Below are 23,995 nucleotides of genomic sequence, written 5' to 3' on the forward strand. Positions count from 1 at the left end.
AATTCTTATAGATAAATATGATTCCCTATTTTAAGTTTTTCTCTCTCCTCCTCAGATCAAATCGTGCTCTTATTAATGTTTGGATTCCCTCTGTTTTTCTGCGTGGAAAAGCTGCCAATGCATTCCATGTTTATCAGGTAAGTGAGGCAGTTTAACAGGGATTTTGTGTATAAGTTTGTGACTGAAATAGCACATTTTAATAATTTAAAGCTCTCCGTGTAATTTCATTAGAGATCAGCTAATGAGCAGCAGCAGTAAGTTCATATATATATATTCATCCATAGGATTGTGTTGATTATTCCAATAGCATACTTTGAGGGTTGACTTGTAGTGGTTTAATACTTTAAAAGCATGCTAATGAGATGACTCCATTGGTCAGGGAATGTAACAATTCAATATTAACCAGTAAAGCCTTCTTCAGTGTGCATGTATATGTTTTGCTTCAGTTTTGGGGATAACAATGACCAGAAATGTTGCTTGACAGACAGACAGATGTGGTTTGCTGTAGTAGCTCACTTGAAAACATCTTGAATAATGAAACAATTCTTCACTGTGTGTTATTGAACATATTCACATTGTGTTCTGATTCAGGCAGTTCTGAATTTAGGGGTTTGTGCTCCAGCCTGACTTGTAGTTGAAGCATTGAAATTTTATACTCTTCCTTGATTCCTGGATTCTTGGTTTCAGAGGAGTGACACCCTCTGCAGATAGAATGGCAGGGTGAACTTCAAACACTCACTAATGTGCTGTCCTAGGCTGTTTGTATTGCTTTATTTGTGGATTGTTAGCAGCTGCAAAATTTCTCCACTTTTATTTCAGCCACATGTACTTAGTTCTGAACAAGATTGCTGAAGCTTGTTAACATTCCTCTCACTCTGAATGATGTTTTTTTGTAGAATTTTGAATCATTTATGAAGTGTTGGCAGGTAGTTGAAAAATACAGGAAAACCCCCACCTTTAGGCCGGTAAAAGACAATGAAAAATAAGACTTGAGGTAGTGGAAAGAAAAGCCAGCAGGATGGAGACAGTTAGTAATTTGTTCAAAAGCATTGAATAATCAATTGAGATGCACAGGTGTGTGAAAACCTAACTTGCTGACAAGTGTAATTATTTTTGTCTTTCTGCCTTTCACATATTTCTCCACTCTGCTGTCACTGGCTACAGATTCTCAAACCCTGACACAAATCTGCCAACACAAAAATTCTTAAAAGCGTTGATATCTCACCCCACCTGTTACTCAAATGATGTTGCAGTTCCTTGTCCACTAAAGGAGCTCTGATTTCTGCTGCTTCTTTCCTGAGTGTGTTTCCTGTGTTATTTTTCATCCACCTTGAGCAGAGGGGGGTGGACCACTGTGCTCCCTTCCAACCTTACCCATTCTGTGAGTTCTTTGAAGAATTTAATGTATTTTTAATTTTACTTGTAACTTGGTATCAAATTAGGTTACTGAAGAGTTCAGTATTTGTCCTAGTGTTTGACTGGATATCACTGTACAAGTGGGGCTGTGGAAACTCAAGCTTCCCAATTTGTAAGAGGTTCAGAACTTTACCCAAAAATCTGCTGAAGTGAATAGAGAATTAGATGTCACTTGTCTTTAATGGAAAAAAAGAACTTGTAATTGAAGGCTAAGCCTCTTGAGAACAGGAAGAAAGGAAGCAAAATATTTCCAAAAGGTTGAAAATTCTGAATCTACAAAAAGACAATTTTGAGAATTTTATTAGTTTTTTATGTCTACAGTCTAAATTGGTAATGTTAGGCATTCATGGTGTGCAAAGTTCTGTTTATTGGTATGTTTGAAAAATGTACAAGTTCTTCTGAATATGTGCCATTCGTTATCTTTTCACACAATCAGTTTACAGGTTTTTTTAATGTTAAAAGTTAAATATAACTGTCTAGAACATAGAATGTAGTCAGACTAGTTTGTCTTCAGTTACAAAACAGCACAGGATATTATAGAATTTTTCCAGTCAACAATTGAACTTTGTCTTTTAATAGTAGGAGAAAAAGCAAGCAGGAATTACCTGTAGAAGTGACTTAAAAGTTCTATAATTCTTGTGAAACTTTGATCATGGCACCTTCTGAGCTCTTTCCTTATGGAAGAATACATGAATATAATTCCAGCCAGTTTTTGGTCTCAGTAACAGGAGTGTCACTGCCCCATGCATGTGAAAAAGAAGTATTTTCCCAAATAGACTTCTACAACTGTGATGAAATATTTGAAGTGAGTGCCACCTCTCTGATCAATTTTACAGTCATGTGTTTGCTGAATATGTATTTTACATTTTTTAGTGACCAGTAAAGCAGGAATTTAGAAACCTTCAGAATAGCTTCAATAACAGCACTGTTCATTTAACTTATTAAATCTCTGCCAAAATGTGCTCCTGATTACAGAGAATTTGATTCAGTGTTGAAGCTGTGGAAGAGGACATTTACCAGGCTACTGGTATGTCCTAAACAGATCCAGACTGGGAGTCCAATTAGGATAAATGATTGAGCTCGTTTCTGAGAGTCCTTTTATTCATAATAAACATTATTTTTTCTCCCTTATCGTTTATTTCTCCAGTTGCAGAAAATTAAAATGCATGTATAACCCTTTGTATCAGCTACATGAGAAAGGACTTGTGGTATATCAATGTAAAGAAAAGTAGCAGTATTGCAGAATGTTAGTGTGAGATTATTACCTATAGCTTTTGGAGTCCACATTTCTCTGGGAGAACTTGAGTGAACAGATGTAAAAACTGACTCTTGGTTGTGCTAGTTAATGCTGAGAAAAAGACATCAAATGAACTTTGGAGAAAGCTAAAGTGTACCAGTTGGAACAGGCCAAGTTTGAAATTTTGGTTTGGTTAAGCATGATTTTTACATATGCTAAATACTTATGACTATACTTTAGGCTAATTAGAAATTAGTCCTCAGGTGCTTAACCCAAGTGAAAATCAGATCATACATGTGATACTATCAAGGTAAGATGTTGCTACTACATGAGGGCACTGCAAAAGGGCATGAGCCTTGGCCATTGCCAAAGGCAGCTCATGTGAGTGTATTTCTGACATGACTTGATCTCTTCTGCATTTTCTATTATTAGAAAGCTCAAGAGATTGTCCTTCTCTCCCCTCCTCTGATGAGCCACCGTGTTAACCTTTGCTGATTTGGAATTGTGTGTCTCTGGAGCACTTCACTTGATGGAGAGAGCAGGACTGTGCCAGGGGAGACTTGCTATGGCACATTTATTGTTGATGCACTTTAGAATTGTTGTGCCTCTTCTGGCCCTTTTTGCTTATAAATAGTTATTTTGTAGCAGAAAATAAACTACTGTGTACATATCATTTGCCTTGGAAATGGCCAAGAGAAGGTGGAAATCATTGCAGAGCGCATCTCAGGTAGTTTGGAAAACTATGAACCTATCAGTTCCACGGTGTCTGTTATCTGTTTTCATTTTAAAAAAGCTTCTGAAGAATATAAGAATGAGAAGAAATAATTATGGGTTGCTGTACCTCTTCGAAATCAATGCCAATTTTGCACTTCTGCTTCTTAAACCAGGAAAAGAAATTAATGACATGTTAATTTGCATATCAGGAGGGCCTGACCTGGACAGGATAAGAATAGACTCCTGCAGGAGTTTTCTTATTGTGCTTGCTTTTTAAAATTTAATTTTATGTTTTTAAATTTAATGTGGATTTGTAAAGCTCTTTTGAAGAGCATTTCAGAGCATTTTTTTTTGTCACGTTAACATCTGTTTTGGATGTTCAAAATCAGTGCATTTTTCATCCTTAAAAAAACCCAGATGTTGCTCTTCAGTAAATATAGCAGGAAAAGTTTTCAGCACCAGCATAGTTGTCACGTAGTTTCAACCATCAAATAGTTTCTTTAATTTCTGTTAAGGATTAAGGATTCTGGACAAGCTCAGAAGTAAGACTGTGGACTCTGAAAGCAAGCAGCATTTTATAATGAATCCTATTAGATGTGGAAATTTCAATCAGACCTCTGTATTTGTAGAGTTACACTGCACTCCTGCAGTAATGTTTAACAGGCAGAATTAACTGGTTACAAATCTTAAGGATTTCGAGACAAGCTCTGGAAACTTTGCCAAATTTTATGCTCAATTTAAATGGCTGAGTTCAAGTTGTGAGCAGCAGATAATTCAGTGCCCCAGTTTAGCACTATCTCCCACTGTCTTAAAAATAACAGAGCTGTGAATCTGTATCACTCGACTGTGGATGTTACAACAATTAGAGGGTGTATAAATTTTAGGGGAAAAGCCATTTAGAATTGGATGTGCACTTCTGTGCAGTTATTGAGTTCAATTAAAAATATTTTTTCACTTGTTTTCTCAGAATATAAAATAACAACAGAAAAATGCATATTTTATAATCTCTCTTCACCATGGAGTTGTTATGGGTTATTCTCATTCTGGATTATTCCTTGTGGAGAATAGCAGACTGCCTGTTTTAAATGAAATGCCAGTAGCAGATCTTATTGAATAAATAAAACATAAATCTCCACATGCAGTGCACCAGGAATTCAAAGGTGAAATAGCTGAAAACTGACTGATAAATAGCTTCTGGCTTGCATACCACAGATTTTAAAGTAGCTAATCTGACATAATTTTTAAAAGGATTTAAGGAGGTCTAAAACCTGAGTTGTTACAAACGATTAGGAAAGGGATAGACAAATAGAAAAAGCTATTATGCTGTGTATAATCTCTGGTTTATCTGTGTGCAATTCTACTCCTCTCCAAAGAAATATATCAACTGCAAATAATATGGGTGGAAAAAAAAAGATTTTTTCACTGGAGGAGCACATTAGAAATTCTCAGACTGCACGAAAGGCATCTGAGAGTGGAATACAATAGCAATCTTTCAAATCATGAAGGAAATGGAGACATTTTTAACTGTTTCAAAATGCAAATTGGAGCATCCACTGAAATTATTGCCTTGCAATTTCAAAACGAGTGCATGACAGTGTTTTTCTCCACAATGTATAATTGGGGGTAATACTGCAAGTTTTTGTGGGTCTAGAAAATAATTGAGCTAATTAAATTGAAGAAAAGTCAATCCAAACACAAAGATGTGACTTCTTTCTAAGGAAATCCCTGGATAATAATATTTTGGAATAATAAATGCCAGCACATTTTGTTTATATTTAAGTGTTCTGGATAAAATACATTTCATAATTCTCCAAGGAATTTTCTGAACTGTTGAGATCAATGTGCCTTGCTGTACGAGTACAAGAAACTTGGAGGTCATTTAAACTAAACATGAGTTGCCTTTGTAATGTTATGCTAATAATGACTAATTTAAAATGCAAATATTAGGTATGATGACAAAATATCTTTTCTTCCAACTAATGCTTATCTTCTGTGCATGGCAACATTCTAAATATTTTCAGAGCACATCCTCTCTCTTTGTACTTGCTCAAGTTTGTTTTGCTTCAGGTTAAATCTTGACTCCTGTCTTGCCATGCATTAGCACTGACAGATTACTAGTGCAATTAATTTTGCACCTGAGTAGAAAAATTAATTAGATGACAAATTGATGTCTTTATCACCAGTAAACAAATCATAAGGATTGTTTGGACTTCACTGGATGAAATTATCCAGGCTGTGACAGGAGCTCAGACTAGACACTCATAACCATGTCTTGCAGCAAGAACATTAGGCTGTTACCCAAAAGAAGGTTCAGAGGTTTATTCTCTTACAAAGTTTCTGATGGCTATTACTGAGTGGCAGACTGATCAGTTATAAACATTACAGGACACAGCCAAATATGGAGGAATTAATTTGTTTTATACAAAGTCACACTTAAGGAAAACTAGTCTGTTGTACAGACAATTTAAATATTAGGTGACTTTTTAAAGCCTGGGTCATGGTGGCAAAAGTCTTCTCTTCCAAACAACCTGTTTTGTCTAGTAGAGAGAAACAACTTCGTTTCTCTAGGTTGCTGTCTGCTGACTGCTATATGTGATCTGTGCAGTTTGATGCCCTTCTCTTTTGTGTTGCAGACATTGCTCAGTCAGCCTACCATTAGAAAATAATTTCTTGTCTAATATATTCATGGGCATACAGACAGAATCCAGATCAGAATTTAAAAAAAAAATCATTTTCATTTTACCTCTAGATGGTGATAGTTAGATGCAGTTTCTTTAGTGTGTGAAGCAAGTTGATTATTGCTGTAATATTATTTTGTCATATTTCTCAACTGTAGAGTATCTTGTTTTCTGTATAAATGTGGATTCCACTTTTCTGTGAAGTGTACAGCAAATGCCATTAGTCATGCCTTTTGTTGCTATAATTACCAATGCCTGACACTTAAGATAATGAAACTGAGATTTTATGATTCCTAAAATGATATCAATATTTAAATGGCTTCTTGCAAATCCGCCTTGTTTGCAGAGCAGTGAACACTTTACATTATAAACCAAATAAGTTTAAAGATTAATATGCTAATCAGACAAGACTGCTACTATTTGCATATGAGTAGGACACCCTAAGACTATAATCAATAAACATTTCTTAAATTTTTTTATTCCTTTGACTATCTTCAGTCTTGCTGTTTAGTATTAACTGACATATTTACTTGTAATATTTCTTTTTATATTACTTTAAGTGATGTTTTAAAACTTGGTATTTTCCTCTGCACTTTCTCTGTGAAGGAAGAGCAATACGCTTTCCTATGAAAGGGCTTTTATCACAGGATTATTTAGTTTGGAAAACACCTCTAAGTGCTGTTCCCCAGCACTGCCAAGGCCATCACTGACTCATGTCCCCAGAAGCCACATCCTCATGGCTTTTAAATTCCACTGCAGGTGTGGGGACTCCACTGCAGGTGTGGGCAGCCTGTACTGCACAGCTCTTTCCATGAAGTTCTCCCTGGTCAATGTAAAGTTTCCCCTTGTCCTGTCCCTGTTCCCTGGAAGCAGAGCCCGACCCCAGCTGGCTCCAGGCTCCTGTCAGGGAATTGTGCAGAGCCAGAAGGTTCCTCCTGAGCCTCCATTTCTCCAGACTGAGCCCCTTCCCCAGCTCCCTCAGCCCCTTCCCCAGCTCCCCTCCCTTCTCTGCATGTGCTCCAGCCCCTCACTGTCCTTGTAGTGGAGTGGGAAGAATTTTCACAGAAACACACCATAAAAGATGGAGGAGAGCAGTACCTGATACCCCAAAATGTTTGAGGAGGACAGTGCCCAGAAAATCCTTTGTGTGAGAGATGAAACAGGGAAAGCACAGTCCAGGATCTGCCAGCTGGGCCTGTTGACCTTGAATTTAATCACAAGCCAGCATGGCCTTGCTCTTTCCTCAAAGGTTGAAAATGGAAGGCAGTGGAAGGCAATTAAGAGTTGAAAGGTAAGCAACAAAGTAAAGCCAAAAAATTAAACTCAAAGTTGCATTTTATTTTCCTGGTACATGATGAATTGGATGACTTCAGCAGCTGCAGCACTAAGCAGGCAAAAAGGAGAAATAAATAGTCTTCTAATCATATTCCATTTCTGTGCAGCTCAGGGCAAGTAGAGAAGAAAATGAACTGGAATGACTGGGAGAATTTGAAAGAAAGATGTGGCTCATAGCATTCTCAGAGTGATTTGAGAGTGCATGAGCCAAAAAGGTTGAATATCCCACTTTTTCTGCAGTGGGACCCAAGGATGTATCAAAGAAGCATAAGAGGAAGCATAAAGCAGCAAAATTTTAAAATAACTGGGATGAAGGGAGTATACAAAGATGAGATCAGTCCTTGGAGACTTCTGTAATTACTTCTTTTTCTAAAGGAAACAGAATTACAGCTTACTACATTGATTTGTTTATTGAAGTGCTGGATGCAAAAATCCTAGGAAAGTAAAAGTAGAATTTCTATTTTCAGATTATTTTATAACTACTGCAGAAAGAAGCAAATAATATCTAAAATAAATACTAGTTATGTTACGTATTTTAGAAACTGGTTGGTGAGATAGCCTTCTTTCCCCTCCCTGAGCACTCACCATATTCTGTGTGGAGAAAAAGGCAGCACTTTTGTAATTTTACCTATTTTCTCTTCTGTAGAAACTTCCTTCCCTGAGTGGTTGTCATGCATTGCAATGACTGGATGGTTCAAAGTGCATGTTTGTGAAACGACATTAATTATCTTGGGTTATTAGAAGTCATATTTCACTGTCAAAAGGAGCTTATTATGCTATTGAGTGATTTTTTTTTTTTTTTTTTTGGTGCTGATTTGATTTGCATATAAAAAGACAAAAAATATTGATTGCATGCAATAAAAGTGGAGGTAGTGCTGCCTTTGTTCTCTAGTGGCCAGTCACCTTAGTGCTGTTTTGGTGAACAGAAGCAGAGCTGTGACTGCAGAGGCACAGTGATCATTACACTGCATGTCTGTAACTGAGTGGATAAGCCTAAAATGTGTGACGTTTTTCTCTTTAGTGGAACAATATTGGCTGTTTTTAAGGTTCATGCTTTTATATGTGTTGTGTCATATATTTGACATTGTATTGTTCATTTTTATGAACTAAGTAACAGAAACTTGAAGATTTAACATAAATTATGTTCGAGTATCTCTAGTCTTTGTGTAAGTGGATAAAATGGTCATATTGAAATAAAAGCATATTCACTCTAATTTCTGTTATGTCTCTATGGCACACGAAAAGCTGCTACTATCACAGCTGAAAAGTTTCATTGTTCCATTTGTTTTTCATTATGCAGAAAATTCTTAAATTGGATCATTTTCAAAGGGGGAACTTAACCATAAATGCATGCCTGCAGCTGTCTCAAAATATAACTTGCATTTGTATTCATTTCTCACACTTCAGAGGTAACTTTGTAGAGTTGAGCTTGAATTTACATTCTTAACAGAATCACATTGTCCTGAAGTAAAATGAAACTGGTTCTTATTTTTTTCATTAATACTTTTTACTTCTTTATGTTTTGAGTGCAGAAATACATAATTTTGATAAAACCTAAGTAGATTGAAATACGTTACTCCCATTTCATAGTGTGCTTTTCTAACAGGAAAAAAAGATATTTCCAATCCCCTGAAAACAATTCTTTCTTAAATGGTAAACTTTGATCAAAACCTCTTTAACATCATGTTCCTGAATAATTGAGATGTACATTAAAGTTGAACCAGAGTTTTAAGAATTAAACAAACTTTATTATCCAAAGTGTAAAACTACAGACCAGTGGTACTCTAAGATTTGTAGTGTTATTTAAAGGCAAATGTAAGGGAAACATTCACCAGTCAAGCTTAGCTGAGTTAACATAAAAAAATAATGGTGCCAGTTAAAATGTTCTGGTTTTGTGTTCATGCTGATTGGGTTGTCCCTACCAAACTAGTTGCTGATTTTCCTTTTTGTTATCACATGCTTGGGCATTGATTTGAAAGTGTGTAACAAACAAGGGGATCTCCAGAAAACCCTTTTTTATTAGTGAGGGAAAGGAAGTTAGAAATATAGTAATACAGAGGATTACAGTAATTCAGAAGTAGTAGGTTTTCTCTCACCCTTTTTTTATCCCCTTGCAATGCCTGCTTAGCTGGGAAATGTCACAGGAGCTTCCTTAGTGCAGATCAGTCTCCTTTGCATTCCTTATGCTGTCCATCACTTTTTTCCATGCTCAAAACTATGACCTTGTCCAGCCTAGGACTGATTCTGTACAAATATTCTCAGTATTCTCTCTGTCCTTTGAAGTGTTCTGCTGCTGAAATGTCCTGAGTTCTCTGGGATCTTGTGCCATTTTTGTATGTGGTTTAGTAGAGTTTTCACTGCTCACCTTCCCTTAACATTATTCACTTCCCCCTGGAATGGGCCATGGACTCACAAGGACTTAGACTTCAGCACTTCTGTATTTGTGGAGCTCCCATCAATAGAATTCTCTGTTTTAGAATTTATTTTTCATTATGTATTATTCCTTCCAGGAAATGTGAGCCATATTTGCAGGCAAGATTCAGGAGTAACTTTGTCTAGGGAATATCCTTCCTGGTGCTTAATCTGGAATTCTGCAGCCATGGATGTCATTGTAACAGGAGAAGGTTCTATAATATCTCAGTCAGCGTCTCTTGCTGCTGTACTGGAGAGAGACACAAAAGTGAATCCTGAATATACCAATCTATATTTTGCATCAGAAAAGAGAAGCACACACATGGGACTTCTGCAGATGAGAAGGACAAGTGTTGATTACAGGCATTTGGGCTGTGTACGCTAGAGCTGGAGCAAGTTGGAATTTTGGCATTTGTCCTTTGTTTTCCTCAGGCTTTTATATGTAAATGATGATAAACTGTGTCCGTTGGCACCAGTCTGTTACCTGGACTTGCTAACGTTTTTGACTCAACTGCTTAAAGATTCTTAACCTATTGTAGTTTGTATTAATTTATTTTTTGGAGAGGAAGGAAAAGAACCAATTTTAAAAATAATTCCCTATAAAGACCTTAGCAACTTCCCTTAGACCTGACAAAACCCAATCAGTGGCTGATTTTTAATATTGACGCATTGTTGCACCAATAAAAAAATTAGATATGTCTTTGTGAACACACATCCTGAAACAAACAAACCCCAAAATCTCTTTTTTTTTCTTTGCCTAAGTACACATACCAGGCTGGCCAGACAGGAGCTGCTGCAGTTTGGCTCGAACTCCAGTACCAGAGCAGGATTTTTCATTTCACTATGCAGTCATTAAACTCGTGCTTTCACATTGATTCTCTGAAGATTTTTGGCATTTCAGTAATATTAAGTTAGCAGGTAGTAGACTGATAAACACTATTAAATTACTACTGTTATTGCTATTGCTTTCCAAATCTCTGACTTCAGACATGTTTGTGATGAGAAAATAACAGACTAATTCATTAAACATACTTATTAACTGAAATTTTTCTTAGAGCTGTTGTAGCTCATAGCTACACAAAGGTTACCAATCAATCTTTACATGGGAGACCCAAGTGGAAAGTGCTCCTAAATTACAAACAGAAACTAATTAATTAATTAATTTTTATATATTCAAGACAATATTAAAGTGAAATATTTTGTCTACACGTAAATATTCTAGCAGTGATTTTGATTTAGTCTGTACATATTCATTACCCTGAAAATTATTTAAGGCAGTTAGGAATTGGATAATAAGGGAAGACAGGAAAACAGGGGCACCAGAAAGGAAATGAAATGATTTAGAATTTATTTTTTAAATTGATCTGAGAATAAGCCTGAGAGTAGTCATTTCAACTTTCTATAACAAGGCCCTAAGATAACTATACCTTCAGTGACAAAACTAGAATAAGTTTATCCAAATAATTTTATATTTAGTATTTACTTAGTTTGATTTCCCAACTGAATTTGCACTAAGTCTGTAGCAGTCCCTTAGCTTGGGAATAGTATTCCCCTCTGAGATAATAAAAGTTTAAATGTGTGCTGCATCATGAGCTTTAATATACCTTTCATAGCCTATTAGTTGATTGTCAATAAATTCAATATGGCACAGGGCTCCAAATGTTGCATTTTCATTTCTTGCTGTCTAAATGAAATCAATATCTATGTACATAGAAGAGCAGTAAGAAATTTTCTAATAGTTTTATCTAAGAAATCGATCTATGCTTTTGCAGTCCTGAAAAATTTCAATTCCAGTGTACAGGATTCCTTAGTTAATTACCTGTGGGTTACAGCTTAACAGGTAAGGTTGAACTGCATGATTCACCAAATCACATGTGCAAAGATAAGTGCTCAGTTAAATTAGGATTTCCATATTAAATAACTTTGTTAAAAATAAGCTTTTTTTTTTTTTTTTTTTTTTTTTTGTCATCCTGCCCCCCACAGAAATTGAAACATGAATCTTGGGAATGTATACAGAATTCCAGACAATATACTGGTTGAAGTGAGAATAGGCAGGGAGAGGACTTAGAGCTGGGTGAATAAAGATTTAATATAGTTTTTACTACATTAAATAAATTTGATTAGAATTATGCAAAATAGTTACATTTTATATATTCCTGCATTTGCCTTCAAAGTTGTACTCAATTGTTAAAACAGATGGTTCTGTAGGTGTTTAATTATCCTGGCTTTATTTTCAATGTGAAAAAGAAATCTGAATACTTCTTGCAGACTTACTATTGTGGTTCCATCATATCTGAATTCTTGCTACCAAAACTAGTTGAATTCTTGTTTACATATGCATTTGGAATTCACAGGACTCTGAAACTTTTCAATTCTTAGACGTGTTAATTTTGGAATTATAGTATTACGTTTTTTAGAATTATAGTCTTCCTGTAGAAAATGTATTAGTATTTTCTACACTGAAATATTCTAATTTGACAGAACTTGCATGGTATCTGCATAATATATTGTATTTTGTTGCAAAGAAGCCTCCTATAAGTTTGAGAAACTAGGTGTACGAAGAGGAAACTTCACAAAGACCAAAGCATGGGCACCTTTTGTGGGACAAGACATTCACTTCATCTCTGAAATACCACCAGTCTTTAGAAAAAGTGAATTTTTTCTCCTAAGGAATTGCAATATCTCAGGGAGAAAGAAAGTGAGACCATGCTTCAGTCACCAGGAAAAGCTGCAATTCAATATTGAAATAGGCCACATCAAACCCCAAATTTCATTTTTATCTTGTTTCCACAAAAATACAGTTGTTACTGCTCACTCTTTGTGTGACAGTGGTTGGTGTTGCTTTTTTCCATAAGTGTTCTCCTGATATTTGCCTCACAGTTTACTACTAAATTACTGGGGGTTTGGGAGTTGCAAGGCAATGGAGTCAATACTGTTCCAGCTTAATTCCTGATGTAAAATACTCACATTATTAACATACACACAAGAATGAATAAACTACAGATTCCATTGAAGGAGCAAAGGGAAAGGTCACTCTGGATCTGGTTTATAGTTTCTGACTTGTGATGTTTCAGCATTCTTTTAAACTGTGTCAGTGCCTAGGAAAGAGTGAAATCTCAGTTTTCTGTAAGTATATTTCACTTCTGCATAACATTTTCCTAGAGAAAGCGAATATTTAGCATGTAATTGGTAATAGGCTCATGAAATAATGAGCAGCAAACAAAAACAGAATCACAAAAACTACAGCTGTGTTAAATTATACTTAATGTCCTATACAACCAGAAAGAATGAACTGTGTTTATTTTCCAAACAATAAAATTTCTAGTTTAATTTTCAATGTAATTTTGTTAGGAAGTAAATTAAGTTTCATACTTCGGATAAAATTAGGTTTTGCAATTCTGATGCTGCAAAGCTAATTTACAAAGTTGAAAAACTCTGTTGAGGACATAGAAATCAATTTCATAGTGGTATTAAATGATTTTTTCCCTTGGTCACTGGGTAGCAGAATATGCTGGAAACCATGGTAACAAGAAATGCTGCCATGGTTGCCCCACAGTCATGTTAAAATGAGCAAGCTGTGTTGATTAAAATGGGAGAAAGAGGAGGGAAAGGGAGAAGGGAGAGAATGGGGCTAATGACCTGTACAGCAGCAAAGGCAAATGCAGTCAGCCATGGATCTATGGCTGTGGCAGCCTGGAGCTCGTGGCACTTCACATGAAGATGCTGAGCCAGGATTTCCAAAGAGTGAGGGACACACATGAGGCCTGTTTGTCTTGACATGGTTGCCTTCCCTGTCTGTATTTTGCAGGTTTATATCAGGATAAAGGATGATGAGTGGAATGTCTATCGAAGGTATGCAGAGTTCAGGAGTTTGCATCAGAAATTACAGAATAAGTACCAGCAAGTGAGGACTTTCAACTTCCCACCAAAAAAAGCCATTGGAAACAAGGTACTTGAAAGAACTCCCAGTATCAGTAAAAGCTGGGGGAAAAACCTCTCTTATCTATACACAAAAAATGAGGTGACTCATAAATATTTTCACACCTGCTAGTACCTGCTATTTTTACAGACTTTTCCCCTACCAGCTGGAGATTCACTGATTTAGGTAATGCATTGGTTTTTCCACTTACTGAGAAATTTTATTGAATGAAATATTGATGATGTACACAAATGCACAAACCCTCAAAAACTCTACGGGATAGCTCTATATGTAAAATGAAGTCTCTTCTCCATTTCTCTCAAAAAAATTGCCAGCAATCAACACTGGTGAGTAATTCATTGAATATTTCTGTAAATTTCAGGAAGTATCAATCTGGATTCCTTAAATTTCCTGCACTCTTCATCAACACATTTTAGTTCTTTAAACCAGGTTTTACATTTTTGTACTTAATCCCTGTAATCTCTGTCTTTGTGTCTTAGCCGTGCCATTTTAAAATGTGAATTTGTGTTTTCCTATCTATATTGGTTTTGAAATAAAACAGTAAATATTATAGTATGTATGTAGTAGACATGTAGTACCATGTAATTAAAATCTTAGTCATCAAAACTTTAAACTGATCAAGAGCATAAATACACATTGCAATGTACACTATAAATCCAGTAAGGATTGAGGAGTAATTGAAGCAATTTTCCTTTGCAGTGTAGGATTTATCTGAAATTTTTATTTAGCTATCACAAGTAAAATCTCCAATATATTGGAGATTTAAATTGTACCTTTGACTAAAAACATCTTTACTGAACTGCTGGGTTCCTAAATTCGAGTTTTTAAGGTTAATAAAATTTCTTAGCTTTTATATAGGCTTTTCTCTTTTTATTATTTTTTGCCTTTGTATCACTGAGTTCTTGTATTAAATATTTAAGAAGCTTCAACCATAGTGATCCTTGTAGTCATCAAAAGACAGCTGCAAAACTCAGATCTTCATGACATTGTGTTTGGTTTAAGACCACAGTAATACATATATTATTAAAATGCCACGGTTGTCCTTTGTCTCTGTTAGAAAAATGATCTTTACTAATTTGTATGAAGTAATATAAATTTTCAAAAAGAAATAGAAAAAAGGTAGAAATTCCTTACTGGCATTCAGATGTCAGTGAATGTGGATTATGAATGTTTAAAGATAGTAACTTTGACCTCCAATGATTTCCCAGGTAATTTGTAAAATGAGTAGGTAAGTTTGGCACATGTGAAATGGCAGTGATGCACATAATGTGGGATGGCTGGTGGTGATAAAAATATAGATGAGATTTATCAATAAAATCCATAGGTCTGTTTGCTTGGCATAAGGTCCAGTTAATGTAGTTCATTGCCTGCTGACTGAGGAAATGGAAGTACTTCAGAGAGCTCTTCTGCTTTTTTTTTCATCTGGTAGAAGATCATGCATTTTTCATTTAATTTTTAGTGGACGGTTTTGTCATGGAAACCAGGCATTTTCTTCTTTGTTACATAACTAATTCTCCTTTTTTGAAGTGGTGGAGGATCAGCCACTTCAGTAAATTACAAAAGACGCCTTTTAAGCTTTTTTTGATACTCTTTCATCCTTAATTACTTTAAATACTAATTGAGTTACAACTTCAGTTGCACAATTGATGCATACAAAATTATCAGTTGAGCAACTCATGAAAAAATTTGCATTGCTTATTCTTTCAGTGCTTTAGCTTTGAGCCAAAATTCTACCTTAATCTTGCATAAACCCACAACCACTTATTAGATTTCAGACAAAGGGTTTTGTCCTTACAGTAAGGAGTGAATGCCATCCCCTGCACTCCTGAAAGACTCCTGTGATGAGACATGGGGCAGTGGTGTGGTTGTGACCTGACAAGTCACAGAGTGACATTGTCACCTCAGCTGACAAGGCTCAGTTTGTCACACTGGAGTTTATTTGCACAGCACATTGTGCATGCAGATTATTGTCCTTTTAGTGGGGCTATTTTCTGTGTGTGTCACAGAATGTATTGCCCTTTGGAATTTGTACCATTTTGTGTAGTAGTCCTTGGAAAATAATTGTGCTGTGTGACTGACTGAGATGGGTTAAAGGCCCTGAGATTCCACAGGCAGTTGAAGGTTTAAAAGCAAAGTTTAAAAATTTAGTATAAAAAGAATTCATTCATGTGGGAATGTCTGTCTTGGAATTCTGCAGAACTTTCAGTTTAGGATGAGGATTTGTGCAGATGTTTCATATGGAAGTGTTTGGTAATAATCATTAAAATAAATATTGCCAATATTACCTTTTTCAAGACTACTTTTTAAATTTGGCTGCCAAAAGCACATTTACCTTTAAATATGCAGTTAGATGTCAATGGATATTTTTTCTATACTACTTTTGCTGGTTTTGATAGAATTGGAGCTATCTTCCCATTCCTAGAATAATTAATGCAGTCTTAAATCAGTGCCTAAAGAACAGTTTCAGTAGCTGAACTCTGCTAACAAAAGTATTTCTTATATTAATCTATGGTTTTCATATCCTTTGCAACTCTTCAGTGTTATTAGATGCCCAAATAACATGTTGGTAAAAACCAGTCCTCCGTGTGTAAATGGCTAAAAATGACCATTTTACAGCTTTTGGAGAAGCACTGATACTTTTATATCCTTCAGGTCAGTACCTGGATGAGTTTATTCACTGCATCCCTTCAGTGCACTCTGTACTGTGGGGCTAATGAAGGTGATGTGATTATTGTAAATGTCAGAGGCATCCAAAGGTCTTGCTGTAATTGAAACCAGCACTGAATTTCGTGTTCAGTTACATGTCCCAGATTTAGGGAACCTCCCAAGATCACAAGAGGACACCATATTCTGCAGAATGAATCATTCCTGCAGACTGACAAAATACTGTCCAGTGCTTTGCTATGCAAAGTATTGGAGCTCACAGGAGGGAACTTAACTAGAAGAGAGTAATGTAGAATAAAATACAGAGAAGTGTTAATTTTCATGCATATTTTTCCTGTTTACTGCAGTAGAAATCAGGGAGGACAGGTTCAAATGCAAAATTGCAGAGTTTGACACTGGGAAAATGCAAAAAGAAAGCAGAATTTCAGCTGAATGAGGATTTTAAAAACTTGGAAAATCAAATATTATTATATATATTCATTAAGTAGTGGTGAAATTTGAAAATATTTAACAATTATAACCATTATTATTAAAAATAATAATGTTGATAATTATGTTTGTAATGTATTTTTGATTTTCATTTGTTTGCCTTCAGTTGGGACAATTTATCTTAAAAGTTCATATTCAAGGTATTTCAACAAATTATGTGTGTAAGATTAAAAACTAGCTCTAATGCTTGAGGGAACCTAAATTTAATATACAGAAAACCAATTAGTTGAAGAATAACTGAAAAGAGGAAAGAATACTGCTTTGTACAAATAACCTTTTTTACAATTACAAAGAGGAGTGTGTATTTGCCTTTCAGCTTGGTAACCTCATTTTCAGCATATTAGTTTAACATTTGAATTTAGTAAGTTAGAACTAAACTAAAGCAGGGAAGAGAATAATTTGTTTTTAGATGTTGCTGTGTTATCAAGTTAGATATTTACTGAAGGAAAATAATAATTCTTCCAAGAATCCATGTATTAGTTTTCATATATACTAGTCCCCATGCTATGTATCTTCTACTAAAGATCTTTGAGTGCTGGTAGCAAATAGTTGTCAAAATCTTTATGAGTAGTCCTGACAAGAATAAGAGTTATTTCTTCAATTCATCAATGCTTTGTTTGAGTAAAAGAAGAATTACATTTGTTCCCTTGTATTGTGTGTATAAGAGAAATGTCTTTACTTAGCATATATTTGAATTATTTTTTAACCTGCAGATCAATTTCTTTAAAACCTACAAATTTCAACTGCATTGTTAACATTTGAACTGTTCAGGTTTTGTAATTTTAAAACATATTCCCCATATATCATCCTGGTTTGTGATTTGCTCAATATTTTCCGTGTAGCTGTATATACCAAGATTTGTCATTTCAGACTGATTTTTCTTGCATGAGATAGATTTTTTCCTTTTGCAAGCCTTCAAGTACTTTGGATCTTTGGAACTCCATCCATCCATCCATCCATCCATCCATCATCCATCCATCCATCCATCCATCCATCCATCCATCATCCATCCATCCATCATCCATCCATCATCCATCCATCCATCATCCATCCATCCATCATCCATCCATCCATCATCCATCCATCCATCCATCATCCATCCATCCATCATCCATCCATCCATCCATCATCCATCATCCATCATCCATCATCCATCCATCCATCATCCATCCATCCATCCATCATCCATCATCCATCATCCATCATCCATCCATCCATCATCCATCCATCCATCCATCATCCATCCATCCATCATCCATCCATCCATCCATCCATCCATCATCCATCCATCATCCATCATCCATCCATCCATCCATCCATCCATCATCCATCCATCCATCCATCCATCATCCATCCATCCATCCATCCATCCATCCATCCATCCATCCATCCATCCATCATCCATCCATCCATCATCCATCATCCATCCATCCATCATCCATCCATCCATCATCCATCCATCCATCATCCATCCATCCATCATCCATCCATCATCCATCCATCCGTCATCCATCCATCCGTCATCCATCCATCCGTCATCCATCCATCCGTCATCCATCCATCCATCATCCATCCATCCATCCATCCATCCATCCATCCATCCATCCATCCATCCATCTATCCATCCTCACTGTTAGTCTCTGTGGCTGCTGCCTTGGTGTCATTAGTGCCCAGGACAGGCTGGGTTCCATGGGGCTGCACTCCAGGTCTGCAGTGTGCCCACTTCTGGGAAGCTCATGAGGAGCACCTTTATACATTCACAGCACTTGATTGGAAAAGGTTCCCTTTAGGTTTTTGCATGCAAATATAATTTTTTTTTCACTTAACATTTAGCTTACATTTGGCTTCTGAACCTTTGCTGGTGTTGTGTTGGTGTCTCTCAAAATAAGGATTAAATATTAATACATGAATATTTAGTGGATTGACTAGTCTAATTTTTAAAATATTGCAGCATCCTTAAAATCCCAGTTGCTGCTTCTACATTGGGCAGATTACAGTAATTGAGTAAATATCTAATTAAGAATCCTCTTGCAAGAGTGTTGTCCCAATAGAGGGCGTATCAAAATAGAAATGGTTCTTTAGTTCCACCGAAGACCTGAATTCAGTGATTGTGTAAGTGAGGAGAAATTGAATCAGGTAGCTTTGCACTGAGTGCTGACTTGACTGCATGATATCCTCTGCTTTCCTTTAAAACACTGGATACCCTAAATGAAAAGAATATGCAGCACTTTGCTGAGATCAGAAAGAGCGACTTTGCTGTGGCTTCTCAATTGCATTGGGGGAACAATACAGAACTCTAAAATAAGTTTCTGTCTTGGAGAAAATGTTAAGAGCAATATAATTCGTCATTTTTAGCCCATACAACTGAAGCCTGTGAGTTGTATCTCCAGCCGTAGCTTGTTTCATGCTCAAATGTTAGTTCAATAAAATGAATATTTTCACCTGTCAGTGGCTAACCTGAATTGTAGATTAATTTGTATATGTCCCTATTTTAAAAAGTTCAAGAATATTATGTGCATGTATTTGAAAATATTCTATCTGTATATACACATACACATGAGCACGCATATGACGCCATCAGACAGCATTTGGGATATATATGAGGTTGGCTTCTGGAATGTATCTTGTGATTCTGCAAGTTGTGCTCCCCAGGAGCTCTATCTTTCTCCCATTTATGTCAGTGGAAACTTGCCTTTGCTCACAGAGTGCAGATGGATTTCTTTTCTTTTGTTCCCAACAGCAAAGCTGCCTTTTATCAGTGTTTGGTCTGTTTGCCTGTTGCTGGAGGTAGTGAAGAGTTTAAGAAACACTGCAGGATAACTATTTTGGGATTCAAAAGCAGAGAAGATAAAGATTTTATTGCAAGTAAAAGAAAACAATGGAGCTTGCTCTTGTTCTTACAATGTTTATTGGTTTTTAAAGAAGTTTGTCAAGTAAAGAATTCTCTGGCTCTGTATGTATATATATATATACATATATATATGAGGAAATTTGAAGCCATTCAAATTAGAGTTTGAGTGTTAACATTTTTGCTGTTAAGGGCATAACATGTTGTTATTGCTGTGTAACCCCTGTCATGCATTTCCCTCCTGTAAAAGTTGATTGCCACTTTTGGCAAGCCTGACCTGTCTATTCACAGGCAGTACCCCCTTAAAGCTGCTTTTAGACCAGATGATGGAGGAGCTAAAGTCCCTTTGGAAAAGGATGCAAGGAGAAGCAGCATGATAGGAACAAGGTTTTTTAAGGAACACACACACCCCTCCCACGTAAAATATGTATTCGAAAATGGGAAGTATAACAATTCCTGTTTAACTAGTACATAGACAATAACAGGAGACATATGGAATGTTTGAAAGAGGAGAAATCTTAGGGGAGGAAGTAATTTTATTTTAGATTTGGGTGTTTTTCTGTCCAAATTCAGCAAAGCGATTCAGGGCATCCTAAAATTTAAGTATGTGTTTGGCTTGCATTAAAATCAGAAGTACAGATATATGGGCTTTTGTCCTCTATGGGATTTAGGAGCTCAGAGAAACTATCTTTCATCAAATTTGTTTGTCAAAGTTTGTCAGGGGGAGCTGAGAAGAATGCAAAACTTGTGGCTAATGCACTTGGGACAGGGGGATAAATAATGTTTCTTGGTGTTAAGCTTTGATATCCAATGTCTTCGAATAGAATTGGTAGAAAATTATGACTCTCTGATGTTTCAGAATTGGCATATATTTATTATAGAAAAAAAGTTTTGAAAATATAAATCCTTATGTTATATATTAAAAATTTGAAGTTAAAGATTGCTTTCATTAATGCTACTTAGGTTGGTTTTTGGATGATGTAATATAGAAGCTTAAATTCTGTATTCTTGATTTTCAAAGTAAGTAGATTTTAATTTTCAACCCTCTTAGTGGACTTAGCTAGTGTATCGAGTTATTTTCATACAGACTTTTGCCTTGTCGGTTATAGGAAAAACTGTAGCTTATATGTATTTGACAGATATGCTTGTGCTATTGTGTGAGTAAAAGGAAAAGAAATTGATCCATTTGTATTGTGTTCAAACGAGGAAAGGAAATCAAATTAATCTCATATATAGCTGTATGTGATAATTCTATAATATAACACAGATTTTGTGTTCTAAAGCTACAAAAGAAACTTTGTCCTATAATTTTACCATGATACTTTATAGCTGAAAATTTAAATTCTCTAAGAATCTTTAAATTAACCGGTGGGACTAAATGAATACTATCAAGTTTTCAAATATGTAACTTAATTGTAGTGCTATAAAAATAGAAATAAAAATAATGTGACTCCTGACATAGTCATTAAGATTTCTAGTCACAGCCCACCTGTTTCCTGGCACTGTCACCTGCACACTAAGGGGGAATACAGAGTATTTCAGATTTTGAATCCAGATCCTCTGGGTTTTCTACTGCATAAGACTGCAGTTGATATTTTATGTATACAGCACTTAGAAAAGAGCATTCAGTTCTTCATTTCCATTTTTTTTGTCATATCAGTATCCAAGAGAAGAGAAATAAGTCAGCAGGAAATGGTTGGCTTTTATATGACAAATACTTTATAGTAAATACTTCCCATTGTGTGGTATGAAATCTCTGGGTTACCTGAAACTCGGCATGAAGGTTAAATCGAGCAGAGTGCAGAGCAGCATCTTTCATTTTCAAGGGTTTAATTTAAAAGGTAAACAGTTCTGCAGCTCATGCTTCTCCATCTCCATCAGAATGTCTCACTGAATTAATCTGTTCATTTGGTGCTCAAGGGCACCATTTCAATGAAACAGTGAATTGAGGAGTTTTCTTTTCAAGTTACAAAAGTTTCCTGCTAATTGCTGGTGAAGTTTAGGAGGAAGGAATACAGACTTTTTAGGGTTTACAAAACAAAACTTTGTCTATCAAGAGATGTTTTTATTCTTGCTGTCTTGGAATGCTATAATCAAGAGAAACAATTTATTCTAACAAATTATTGAATATAGAGCCCATAGAAACAGTTCAGATGGTGTTGCTTTGCATCATGACATTATGGGGAAAAAAAGGAAAGTAATTTACATGCTGCTTGGACAACTGCTAGATAAAAATATGGCAGTTTTATAACAACTCATGCGTCATTTAGATATTCTAGTAGCCTCCTGGTATAAAATGAAAATATAAAAATAAATTCTCTATATTTATTTCTTATTGTGATGGTGATGCTAAATTACCAAGTTACTTGGATTAATAAACTTCCTTTCAGAGAAATCTTAACAGGGACACCTAATTACAAAAATAAAAGTAAGCCGTTCTTTTTTTGAATTTGAATTTTTACCCATATTTTTCCCTTTCCTTACATATCAATGTGCTTGATTTCACCTCTCCTTCCCAAAATGTATTGTTTTATTAATATTGGCAAATTTTAATCTTGCTTGCTCTACAGCTTTTTGTGCAATTACTAGTACTAAAGATATTCAGTGTTATTTTTTTAAAAAGAAAATGAAATATTGAATACTTCAGATCATGTGAAATGCTGAAGGTACTTCCTGCATGAAAAATCTGGTTTTCTTCATTGTATCATGTAAAATACCTTTACATGAAGACAATAAATTATGGGCACTTAATATCGATATTCCTCCTTAATTCAGTTTACATTTTAGAAAACAGAATCATCCCATCAATGTATCTGAACAAAATTTTTGTTAAAGAAGAATGTAGACTTTTACATGAGAGTAAAGTTTTTATTTCATTATTGATTTTTATTAAGGGAAAGCATCACTGTAAGCTTACTGTATATAGAAGCTTGTACAATGTAAGCACTATGTATGTACCATGTTTCTAAAGGCTTTTGAGGTAGGTTATTTTGTTGTTATTTTAAATTTAGAGTCTGTCTTTATTGGTCTTCAGGGCATTTTCAACCAGATTATAGAACGAAATTAAGAAAGAAAACTGCAGTGTTGGAGGGAAGCACTGAACTGAGACACATTTTAACTAATATTGTTGATAGTTATTACTGTAATATAGGCTAGTGAAAAAATGGATCTCAATTTCATGAACTGTTGTGGTGTAGTTTGCAGAATCTCCTGAATAAAATTATAGGGCAGACTGCTAATACTTTATCTGAGGAGAAAACATAAATAGTGTTTCCCTATTCAATAGCTGAGCAAGAGATAAGCCCTAGGGGTCTTGCTGCAGTTTTTTATTGATGCTTTTTAATTAACAGTTGATTCCTGACCAGTTGACAAATTAACACAGGGTTGGCATATGTCTTTAAATAACAAAATATTTAGATGACACTGGATTTTATTAGCGTGACATTACCGAGCTCTTTTTTAACAGTGACATTAAGCACAACACTAAAAAGAGATCAGTTCTAGATTTATTCTCAAGCTTTCTTTTTTTTTGTTGGCGTATTTACTGATTAAAATGTCTCTTTGATTAAATTGGTGCTTGACTGAGGACATTGCAGGACTGTAGCTCACCCTCAACACATCTGTTACTGGATGGGTTTGCAGCAATGCCTTTTCAAACTACTTTATCTAAAAGCACTTTTCTGGTACCATTGAAATGTACCCAGAGTTGGAGATGGAAATGCATCAGCTATTTTAGTAGAGAAACACAGAGTAATAATTACAATTATGTAGTAAATTTCTATTTAAAGGAAAATAAATTTCTTTTCAAATCTAACAGTTCCTTGATTTCTTCTTTGTATCTCATCCTCTTAAATTCCTTTCTTCTTCCACTGAACAGTAAATGTATAAAAAAATCACATGCTGGAATGGGGAAAATGGCAATTTCATGTATTGTATATCCTTGTTATGTTGTATAACACTGGCCTGGTTCTGCCATACAGAAACTGGCAATACAAGTAAGATGGAAATTTTAAGCTTATGTAGTTTCAATAATTTTAAGATGATTTTTTTGTGTAATATGATGGCATCTGTATATTTAGGAATGGAAACTGTACCTTCCTAAAAGTTTTATGATGCAGTAGTTACTGAAGGACAGATGTACTGCAGTTATATTGTACTGTGACCTGTGCAAAGGTGTCAGTTAGCCTGTAAAGTGAATATTTGTGATATAACTTTTAATTACAAACTAGTGATAATGACTCAGCAATTGAATATTTAATTAG

General features: G+C 35.4%; 1 protein-coding gene across 11 annotated transcripts in view; it reads left to right on the forward strand.

The window, feature by feature from the left end:
* SNX29 (sorting nexin 29) overlaps positions 1-23,995 on the forward strand; it is a 109,155-nt gene that overhangs the window by 43,228 nt on the left and 41,932 nt on the right. For all 11 annotated transcript variants that reach the window (XR_015807234.1, XM_088174430.1, XM_088174426.1 and 8 more), the window contains 2 exons: positions 56-137; positions 13,601-13,741. Coding sequence is in view for 10 of the 11 variants with exons in the window: in XM_088174430.1 (XP_088030556.1) it covers positions 56-137; positions 13,601-13,741 (223 nt within the window). In the remaining variant the exon portion in view is untranslated. The remainder of the gene's footprint in view (positions 1-55; positions 138-13,600; positions 13,742-23,995) is intronic.

Source organism: Sturnus vulgaris, chromosome 16, assembly GCF_052056855.1.
Source record: "Sturnus vulgaris isolate bStuVul1 chromosome 16, bStuVul1.hap1, whole genome shotgun sequence".
In the NCBI taxonomy this organism is placed as follows: Eukaryota; Metazoa; Chordata; class Aves; order Passeriformes; family Sturnidae; genus Sturnus; species Sturnus vulgaris.